General features: G+C 32.9%; 1 protein-coding gene across 1 annotated transcript; it reads right to left on the minus strand.

The window, feature by feature from the left end:
* Positions 1 to 5,379: 5,379 nt before the first annotated feature.
* LOC101718654 (olfactory receptor 4F3/4F16/4F29-like) lies at positions 5,380 to 7,330 on the minus strand. Its single transcript, XM_004865018.3, has 2 exons — positions 7,309 to 7,330; positions 5,380 to 6,320 (listed from the first exon to the last, which is right to left on the minus strand). Exons 1-2 carry the CDS (start codon positions 7,328 to 7,330, stop codon positions 5,380 to 5,382), a joined length of 963 nt encoding a protein of 320 aa, XP_004865075.2.
* Between the last annotated feature and the right edge of the window lie 4,849 nt (positions 7,331 to 12,179).

The raw sequence follows: 12,179 nt of genomic DNA on the forward strand, positions 1-12,179 counted from the left end.
CAGAACCACTGAGCTAAATCCCCAGCCCTTGTTATCTTTTGGTTCTTGTGAGTCATCTAAGATAATTGTTAAGAGTAAATGAATAAATATAAATAACATTATTGCTTATAAATATTCATAACATCTAAGTCACCAGTTGCTAAATATAAATTCAGATATTCTTGGCTTCTTAAGGTTTATAAAAATATTTTTGTCTCATAAATTATTAATATATAAGGGTTTGATATTGCTTTAAGTTGATTAAGAGTTAAATTTCTAATATTTAATTTTATATTTAAAATTTTTTTTTAATTTTCTTTAAATGGGGGCCCTTGGACTTGAGGAACCACTTTTAAAAACTCCCTTCTGTGGCACAAAAAACAGATGTCTAAACCAATTTTCTTTAATTTACTCCAGTGATGTAGAGCTTTTCCAGTTTTTCCCCAGTCTTATTGAGCCCCATGCCAATAAAACATATATTATTTTTATTATATTATATTATATATAATTGCATTGACTATAATTAAACAATTAAGTTTTCTATGTCAAAATCAATAAAAATTTTCCTAAGATAATAAAATACTCAACTACACTTACCAAAAACTGATTAAAAAACAAAGATTCTATATTTTACTAAGATAATTTGTTATATTTTCCATTGTTAGGCTTTGTGATTCTTGGAAAACTAAGTTTTATGAGTTAAAGATTATTTGAAAGATGAGTTGTAAAATGTCTGCAATAATCAGCTGATAATTGATTAAATAAATAATTTGGTTAATAACACACTCTCTGTATAAGGAACTAGAAATACATATACATCTAAAAGACAAAATATGCTGTGAAACTAAGCTTTACAGTTAAGTTTACAACACACAAAATAACTATAAGTGCTTTTATATAATATAAATTACATCTAGACACCTTGGCCAAATAAAATTATCATAATTTTTGGCATCTCTTTAAATTTGGCCTGTCATTTAAAACTTAATCTGCATCTATTGGCATTCTATATAATCTGCATCTATATAAGCATTCTGTTATTGTATGAGATACTTTTTTGACTATTACATAAGTCTATAGAGTATATGGTCAGTAACATGGTTTCCTAAACTTATAAAAGATCTAAAGATTTTTTATTCTTCTCAGTGCATTTATACCAGATAAAACTATTAAAGGCTATATAGCTATGATGCTAGTTATTGTTAAGCTCATAATATATTACATAAATTTGTGTTTCCCAGGTGTACAAACTTTCTAAGACTCAGAACTCTTAAAAAATCATTTTGTTACAGTGATAACCTCCAGACTAAAATTGTTTATGCTTATGTAATTGTTATGTCCTGTGATAATTAGTTGTTATGTACTGGTATGTTAGTTTTATGTACTGTGATAGTTAGATGTGCCTAAACACTATACAGTCCATACAATGTCACTCTAATGATTAGAGACTGGGTAATAATAACCTATAAAGTACATCTATAAATAAGTGCACTCTACTTAAAAGACAACAAATTAAAAGATGTTAATTAAATGTTTGGATTTAATTACAGATTACATTTAAAGACAAATTTAAATAAAGTTGATTTATGTCATTTAATATCATAATAAGACAGAGATAACCAATTCATTAAACAAAAATATAAATGTATATCAGAGATAATAAAAATCCTAATGGTTCTACTGTAATAATGTCTTCATCATTGTTATGCTAAATTGCTATGTTTGCTCTTGATTTCAAATTTTCCCTGTGAAACTTTACAACTCTTATCTGTTAATATTTTATAAAATTTTGACTTCCACGACAACCACAACTGGTAAAAAAAATAAATAAATAGCAGTTCTATGGCCATACTTTATATTTCAAAGTGTTCAATATCCAGATAAGATTATAATAGTTAAGCTTAATGCTCCCACATCAATATTGGTGGAAGTGACCTCCTGGATGTTCAAAACTGAGGCTTAAAGACCAAAATTTTAAAAAGGCAATGGAGCTAAGAGGACAACTAATATTTTGGCTGTTTTCTTCAAAGGTCAGCCAGGACCCATGTGTCAGAGGACCCTTCTAAAGGATCCTAGAATTCCAGTGAGTCACTCAACCTTGTGAACAAAGATATTGATGGACAGGAGTCAACAAGTATACATTGCACTACAAAAAGGGTGACTAAATGGGAAAATGTCCCCAAAGTTCAAGAAAGAACCAAGTGGTGAAACAAAGATCGTGACCTGTCCTGACAGATGACACAACTGATAGAGGAAATAAGTAAAAGAGCAAAGAGATTCTATATGCCCTAAAAGTAACCTCAAAAGAGCCTTAACTGATCTTGACAAATATATAGAGGACTTAAATTTGATCAACATAAGTTTTACTTTGACTTGGTCTTAAACACTCAGCCCAAAAAAATTACATATAGAAAAAAATAACAATAATAATATTAAATTAAAAAGTAGGCCAGATACAAAGAGGGGACTCCAAATACTGTACCAGCCCCTGCTGGCAGTCTCCAGCTGTACCTATAACTTATAGCCATAAAGAGTTTTAATTATTAGTCTCACTAGCTATGCCAAAAATGTGTCCTTCAGCCTCTCAATATATTCCCATTATGTTTTTGCATATACTTTCAAGCACCTCAAAAGTAATTTAACTTCTTATATAGGTGTGCCTATAAAATAAAAATGACTATATGAATATTCTAACTACTAAACTTTCTCATCCTTATAATATAAACTAACTTTACACGTTTATATTATCTGAATCAATTTACAGAGATAGAAAGAGCCAAGAGATTGAAAAGAAAGAGGACAGGGATAAAGAAAAAGGAGAAGGAAAAGAGAATAAATAAAGAAGCAAAATCATAAAGTGTGACAGTGAGTGACTCCACGTGGCCCATGAAGCTAGGCATATCAATAGCCTGAATAAGTCTTTTTCTGTTTTAGCTATTTAATCTTTTTTTGGTAAAGGACTTAAACCTTAATTCAAGAAGCTCTGATTAGTAACATTGGAAACTATTCAGACAGTAAAAATCAAAGAACTTAAAATAAGATTTTATCATTTTTGTCTTTCAAATTTAAAAAGATTTTTACAAATAATTACAGTCTAGGGAAAAGATACTACAGTGTATACACTAATCTACAAATCTTTTAAGAGAAATGATAATGTGAATAAAAACCCTAAAATATTATTGTACCATATTCATTTCAATTGTATCAATTCATATAGGAAATTATCTGTAATGAAAAGAAAGAAATATATACAAGAGTTTTAAAGGCAGAAGAAAATATTAATGACAATTTAGATATCTAACAATGCACAAATAGGAATTAATCATGATACAGTCAAAATGTAATAGTATGCACATATTAAAATTAGACATGTATTTTTAAACTGTACATTTTATTTAATGAGACAATTCTCAGAATACAGTATTAATCCAGAAATAAGAAATAGTATAAAGACCAAAAAGATCCCAATATTCTAAGTATATAGTTATATTTAGGAATATAAAAACAGGGGAGGGGGAGAAGAGAAAGGTGACATAAAAAGAATTAAAATATGTTATACACATGTACAACTCTCCACAATGAATACAATCACTACACACTGCAAACACGTAATAATAAAAATCAAATATGTATCATTTTACCCAACAAAATTCTGTATGATCTCTTTTGTAATTTCCAAATAAGAAATAAAATTTTAAAAGAGCAAAAAATAAATAAATAAATATATCAAAATATTGCTAGCAATTATCTCCGTTTTGCAATTTAATAGTTGATTTCCATTTTCTTATTTCTAATTTTCTCAAAATTTTATAAGATGAGGTTGTGTTCTTGTAATTAAAGGAAAAATATTTTTACCTCAGTGTTAAATGAAAATACAATCTTTTTAAGATGAGAGATGTATTTATTAATAACCATTTTGGATTTACCAATAAAGAGTTTCGATTGAATCATAACTTTAGCAAACTTAGACAAGAGGATTACTTTATCAGCCACCAACGAAATTGTGTAGAGGATAGGAATAAAATGAATGTTCAAGACAGATGGAAACAATCATTGAAATATTGTCAAGTCTCTTTCTTTTACTCCTATATCTTTATATTTTCTGTCTTTTTTTCCATTATACCAGATTAAACTTATGAAAGCAGAAAATATTGTCAGAAGTTTCAACATATCACAGCTCCAAAATTGAATGTGGCTTTCTTTCTCTCTACTCTTAAGTTCAGTATCCTAAGAAAAATTTTAGACTAGTCCATCTTCTTCAGATTTTCGGGTCTGCACCACTTAACCATAAGAGGAGCTATGTCATTATGACTTATTCAGAAGCCAAATATTTCAGCAATCAGTAGAGATATAGGGATAGGATCTATAGAAGTGGTCTTCTTCCAACCATAACACATGGTCACTGTAACAGACAGGTAAATTTACTAGAAGAGTCTCACTGCTGATTTGGACAGACAACAGAGTAGCTATATATAAAAAGCAGTTATTTCTTTAGATAATACAGTCACATATGAAAATCCTCACAAACTAAAAACTTAGATTGCAATGACTCAAAGCAAACAAATGCAACCAGAACATTCTGTGTTAGAAAGAAAATGAATACCTGGCTATCTACATATGGAAATAATAATGTCCCTTTAAGAAGTCTTGCCTGAAGCAAAATGCAAACAAGAGTCAAGAGGTAGCTTTGTGATGACCACCCAGCACTGTCCAAACACATGGACTGAACTGAGATTTCTACTTTACTGTTCTGATGGCAGAAATATTATACTGTGGAAATATAAGAAGTATAAACTTTGATATCATTAAATATTTGAAGAATCCAGTTAATTCCTTCTATTTAGGTATCCTGCTCAGAAATACTCTCAACTTTTCAGAAACTATAAGAGAAAATGAATTAGACCTACACCGAAATTCAGGCAACATGATAAATATTCTGTGACAACTTAATAAACTGACATCTTGATGTATATGATTCCATCTATTATCAATTAAGTTAAGCATTCTTTTATATAACTACTCTGTGACACTGAAGATACTCAATTTTGAAGTCTTGATCAAAGAAATTTCACCAAAGGAATGTTTCATGATGGATAGGCAATTTACCTCCTGGAAATATTTTTTTTTACCCCATCATATGATTCTTCCAAATGTAGGTAGCAACAAAATTTCTCAATTAAGATTTTAAAGCCATGTGAAGTAGTGCTGCCTATAATCCCAGTTCTCTGGGAGGCTGAGACAAGAGCAGGACAAGTTTGAACCTAGAATATTTAATGTTATTGAATGTTATTTTTAATCTGGGACACCTAAATATCAAAATGATAGAAACTCCTGGCATGAAATCAGAGAAATTTGATGTTACTACAGGTCAGTAAGAAAACTTCCTAATACTTTTGTCATTTAAGAAATCCTTCTATTCATAATAAGTTGGCTGCATACTCTCTTCATTGCCACCTTCATTTCTTTATTCCTGAATGTATAAATGAATGGATTCAAAAAAGGAGTGAAAGTTGCATCAAAAAAGGCAAGGAATTTGTCTAGGTGTGATGTAGGGTAAGGCCAGGTGTAAACAAAGATACATGGACCAAAGAACAAAATCACCACCATGATATGAGATGACAGAGTAGACAAGGCCTTGGATGAGCCATGTGAAGAGTGTTGGCAAACTGTGATTACAATAAAAACATAGGAGACAACCAAGATGAAGAATGACCCCAGCGATATAAATCCACTGTTGACCGTGACCATGAATTCCAGGCGGTAAGTGTCTGTGCAGGCAAGTTTGATGAACCGAGGAAGGTCACAGTAAAAGCTGTCCAACACATTAGGGCCACAGAATGGCAATTTTATAACAAAAACCAGTTGAATCACAGAGTGGATCAAACCAATTATCCATGCAGCAACCAGAAGTAAAATACACAATTTTGGGTTCATAATAGTCAAGTAGTGAAGAGGCTTACAGATAGCAATATATCTGTCAAAGGCCATGGCTATGAGAAGCACCATCTCTACAGCACCAATGACATGGATGAAAAATATTTGAGTGATACAGCCTCTAAATGAGATATGTTTGTGCTTTTTAAAGAGATCATAAGTCATCTTGGGACAAATGACAGAAGAAACACCCAAGTCAATGAAGGAGAGATTGGCCAAGAGAAAATACATGGGGGAGTGCAAGTGAGGGTCAGAAGCCACGGTGAACACAATGAGGGAGTTTCCCATCATGCTTGCCACATAAAACATGGAGGCAACCACAAAAAGGAGAAGCTGAATTGCCCAGGAATTCGTGAGTCCCAGGAACACAAACTCTGACACAACTGAGTGATTCACTCCTTCCATTGCTTTATCAGCTACAGTAACTCTAGCATTACCAGATGAAAAAAAATGAAGAAGAAATAAAAACAAGAAGGATATTAATGCTCTACCAGGCAAGTCTACCCCATGGCCTGCAGTCCACTTGCCCAGGCAAACCAAAAGGTTGAACACACCTACCTAGATTAGATGATTAATTATTCAAGAGTATTTCTTAAATTTCTTCCCAGGGTCATTTAATTGCTAAATAAGTATTTTATCTAAAACAGGTGAATCAATTCTGCATGTAATATCCCTGTTACTATGACCTCCAGGGACTATTTTCCACCTATAAATAAGATAAGGAACAAATATTAACATGTAACAGATGCTTTGGCAGGATTAAGGAGGACAGGGAAGGTGGCATGAAAAAAAAAAATAGAAAAAAGAGACAGATGACTTCATTTCCCAGAACAATTTTAAATTGTTCATGGGACAATTATTGAGTCACTGAAATTATCTCTCAACCTCACCTCATATCAGAAACTATAATATGGCTCTTGTAAGTCATTCTCACACTACTGCCTACATTTACATCAATTCACACAAAGCCCATGGCATAAGGATGAGCATGAAAGAACCCGGTACAGAACATTAATGTGGCTCAAAGATATGACAGGACCAAGGTAAAATATACATTGATGCCAAAGGATGTTTGCACGAGCTCCAACAGTAGTAATTAGGACTTAGCAGGATGGTTATCAGCTAGGATATGCCCAAGACACGTAATGAGGAGGGCCTTTAGGAAGGTTAGAAAAGTCAATTTGTTATTCAGTAGTAGTCCCCCTTATCTTCAGGGGATACATTCTAGGACCTCAGAACTTCATATATATTTTTCCTATATATACATTCCTATGCTAAAGTTTATTCTATAAAAAGACACAGTGAGAGACTAACAAAAATAATAATAAAATAGAACAACTATAATAACATATTGTAATAAAAATTGGCAGCATCCAGACTCTTGTACCTTTGGACCATTATTAAGCAAAATAAGCATTACTTTAGCATAAGCCTCACAATACCATGACAGTTGATCAGATACCTGAGACTAATATTAATGACTAATAGGTGAGTAGCACAGACACTGGGGATATACTGGCTAAAAGGATGATTCACACCCCAGGAAGAATGGAACTGGTTAACATGAGATTTTATCATGCTTCTCATAAGAGTATACAGTTTAAAATTTATGAATTGCTTATTTGTGAATTTTTTCATTTAATATTTTCAGAGTCTTATTGACTCTGGGTAACTGAAAGTATGGAAGAAGAAACTATGGGTAAGGGGATAATACTGTTTCCAGATTCTTCCCTTAGGTCTATGACTTTGATTATTGTTGGAACTGAATGCTTTTAGTGTTTGCTGGGGATAAAGAAATGTACAGTAATATTATAGTTGATATACTGTATATCCACTGGCCCTCTCCTACCTCTTCATTTCTCTTGATTTGGGCCTTTTTAATCTATCTTATCTCATATCTAAACTCTTCCAGATGTTTGGGATTCAGGGAAAAATCTGAACGTTTCCTAGTTCTAATCCTAATCTAGTACAGGTGTCTCCCTGATTCTTACACTACAGATATACACTGCTAACATTGTGGAAGATAATGTCTCCTGCTTGTGGGTCAAGTGCTTCCCTGTCTCAAGATTCTCTGTTCTCATAGTACTTAGGAATGCTCCAGAAAGACAGAGTGAATGGAGAAAAGAGGGGATTTGAAGCTTACACATCAAAGGGCTGGCAAAACAAGAGAACATGAATGCACAAAAACTCAGACCTGACATTGAAAGAGGAAGAGAAACCCAGCAATGGAAAAAAATGGAACATAAAATTTTCCCTTTTAATATGTGTATTTATATAGATAAACATGCTAGACACATATACACACATCTTTTGTTGACATGAGTGAAATCATTCATTAAACTGTTACCACGAATTTCATTAGAAATTATCTAGTCTGAGTTCATCAATTACTGTACAACTAAGAAAATAATGATCCAATAAGGGACACAGATGCTCCTTGACTTACAATGGGATTATTTTCTCATAGATTAATCATAAATAGGAAATATCATGTCAAATATGCACTTACAACACCTAACTGACAGAAAACCATAGCTTAGCAACATGTGGGCTGTGTACCCATACGACCACGTGGCTCACTGCCACTGCCCAGCATCACAGAGGAGTATTGTACCATATATCACCAGCCCAAGAAAAGGACAAAATTAGAAATTCAGAAGAGATAAGCCAGTCCAAAACTAGCTTAGATTTAGATCTGCTCAGTCCAAAGCAGTAGGCACATTTCAAGGCTACATAGCTATGTACAGTGATTATGTATTTATTGAACAGTGTGATACAAAGCATGCCCTATCACTATTCATCCTTTAGGGTAAATCAAAATTTCATTTCCTACATGAAAGTTTCCTAGTAAACCTATTTCATAATAATCTCTTCCTCTCTTACTCATACAAATCAGGAAACTTTAAATGTAATTGTAAAAACTATTCTCCACCTAAAAATAAATCACAATACATAGCAACATATTGTGGGGTGATCAAAACTACGGTGAATGTTTACTTTTTAATTATTACAGTAAAATATTTATTACCATTAATCCCCCTCAAAATACTGTCTCTTCCCTCAAACACACTCATCTCATCATTCTTGCCAATGCCTGAAGGGGTTATGAAGTCCTCTTTCCTGAGTGTCTTTCCATGGCTGTCTCGATGTCCTGAATTGAATTAAAATGTTCTTGACAATTTATGTGAAATAAAAACATTCCTCATCTACCTCAGTCACCAGATCTGGCACCATATGACTTCTGGCTGTTCACCAAAGTCAAACTGATCATAAATAGGGAGGGGTGGAGGAGTTGAAGGGAGGCCAAGGGAAAAGGGAAAAAACAAGAACCAAGATACATCATGAAAAAGTACAAGTTCCCAATGATAAATGTAACTGTACTGTATACCTAAAATGTACCAATAAACTTAAAAAAAAACTGATCATGAAATATTGTCAATTGATTCAGCAAACTGAGGCAGCCATAACACCCCAACTGAAAACACTCATGAAAGAGGACTTCCAGAGTTGCTTCAGAAAATGGCAAGAACAGTGAGATAAGTGTGTTTGGAGTGAGAGGAAGTATTTTGAAGGGGGTTAATTGCAGTTTTTCTTTTAATGCAATTTTTTATTAAGCACTCACCATTATTGTGTTCCAGATATTTGTTTTTGATGAGGAAGAATGCACTGGCAAACTTAGAGAAAACATTAAAAACATGAAAAGACTTAATGTGAACTTTGAAAACTTACCAGGAGTTTTGTAAAATGGAAGGAGAAAGTATTCTCATAGGATATGATAACCAAAACTTTGTAGACCAAATCATTTGTTACTAATCACAATTCTTCAATGGTTTCATTTTTATACACTCATTCTCCCAAATATATTGCAAGTTTGAGAATGGTTGACAACTCTTTGTCTTTGTTTCCTAGTATCCAGAGTTAGACAAATAGCAAAGTTCCCTTGTTTACTTAGTTAATAATACTTCTCTGAGGTAAAGCCATGTTTTTAGATCCATAATTTTGCACAATTTTTGTTTTTCTAATCTATCATCTTTTCTCATTAATCCTAACATCCACAACTGGTTTCCAAATTCAAGACTAAGCATTAACACCCTTCCAAAAGAAGAAAGCCTAATAGTCCTGCTATAAATTTCCTTCTAATCAAGAATCTCCACTTCAATTTGTAAATTTTCATGGTTTAATTTCATGAAGATCTAGAAACCAGCAAGTAACATATAACAGGAAAGAAAGAACAGAGAGTAAGAAAAACAGCACAACAAGGAACTTACAAAGTTTCCAGCTTCCAGGCCTTACTTGCCATTTCTTTAAAAAAAACTAGAGGCGTTTTTCACCATATTTTAAATATTTCTAAAATAACAAATGATAGAATTTTAGAGCCAGAAAAGGATACATTATTTGTGTGGAATACCTTATTTATGAAGTACTTTTACATCGTTGGGTGGGTATGTCAGATAGTAGAATTATTTTCATTTATAGGTGAGGAATTTCAAAGAAAAAGTAAGTACAACTTACCCAAAGCAAAGATGAGTTAACTCAGAGACAAACATCAGGCCTTTTGATTCCAAATCCAATGCTGACTGACTGCATTGTGCAGCTGTGGTTACAAATTTTATTATGTTTTTGATTTAAGACAATCATTTATATTACAAACTTTAAGCATGAATTTCATTTCACTCATAATATTCCATCCTATATAAATAAATAAGCACAACACATATGTGATAAACTTACCAAGATTTTATAACTACTTGTGGCAGAACCAAGATTGCAACCTACATATAATTACTACCACTTAAGAAGATGAGGAAGAGGCAAACGCTGATTAAAATGGAAAAGAATCAAAACAGACCACAGTTTGGGTGCCTATAAAATATTCAACAAAATTAGGAAACTATTCATAAAAAGTCACGCGAACCAAGAAAGATCACAGCTGTAACCTAAGTCTAGAAGTCATTTAAAATTTGAAGTCATGAGAAAAATTTGCTTACAGCATAGCATATAAAAGGATTTTAAAAGTTAAGGAAATAAAAACACACAAATGCATAGTATTTATCATCACAATCATATTACTATTACTACTACTCTACATATTACATGTGTATGAAAAAGCCCAGTTTCTGCACACTGCAATGGATAAAGGGAGAAAGGAATGTTAAATAAATAAGGAATTGCCCTTGCTTTTATATACTACAGAGAGATCAGAAGGCAAAAACAATGAAAAGAGCATGCATTTAGTACTGAGACTCATCCATGTCATTAAAGTAGCAGCTGTAATCAAATAATAAGGAAAGACTCAAGATGGTAGGGATGTAAATAATGGTGACAGAAATAGAAGATTAGAAATAAAATGTATTTCAATAATATGAGGGGGAAAGCTGAGGGGAAATGTGCAAAAATAGACAATAGAATATGAGTAGAAAATTTGTGAAGTGACACAAATCTGCGAACAGGAGGTAGTTTCCCAAGCAACTTTGATGAGAATTCTATTGAAGATGGGTATCCTGAATTTGAACACACTCCAGTTGAAATATTTTTGTGACCCCCTTTAGAACAGTTCAGAAACCTCACACTTAGAATTTCAGAGTACCACGTTTATTTGGCATAATGAGCAAATGAAGTATCAGGAGACAGAAGTACTATTAGAGGTCATATTGAAATTGTTTGACCAAATTATATAGTAGTATGCAAGTGAAACCAAAGGTGAGCTGACTGGAGAGTCTCCTGCTCCTTTGTTGCTGTGTCCTGACAAAAAATAAAATCATAGAAAACTTTGGCTCCTTTGTGATTCAATCAGCTGCAGATTTTCCCAGGCAGGCTTGAACCCAAGGTGGGACTTTGAACATTCCCAGGTATCAGTAAAGGTATCTAGTGTGTTGCCAGCAACACTGAAAGAAACTGCCCTAACCCTGTGCCTAACTCCTTAAACCCTCCTATAAACTCTCTATACTGAAGTTACTGTGAACATACCTGGATAGGACACTCCTTTCTTTTGCTGTACATCATGAGGATATGCTGCATCATTTAGTAAGCTCCACTAATAAGTGTTTTGACTCTTCCATTTCATGCTTCTTTCTTTAGAATTCTATTTGGCCCAGTTTCACAGCTTCATAGCACTCCCTTATGGAAACTACTACTATGGGAGTGACTCTAGCCATAGCTTCATCAGGACAAAAACACTAAAATACAGAGAAAATAGGAAGGTCAAAGATCGTAAAAACAGGAATGGTAATTGTAAGTGCATAGTGACTCTCTTTCTCCCATGTATT

Source organism: Heterocephalus glaber, unplaced genomic scaffold (assembly GCF_053883595.1).
Source record: "Heterocephalus glaber isolate CG9 unplaced genomic scaffold, H.glaber_assembly_v1.0 deba00001662, whole genome shotgun sequence".
NCBI classification, from domain to species: domain Eukaryota; kingdom Metazoa; phylum Chordata; class Mammalia; order Rodentia; family Bathyergidae; genus Heterocephalus; species Heterocephalus glaber.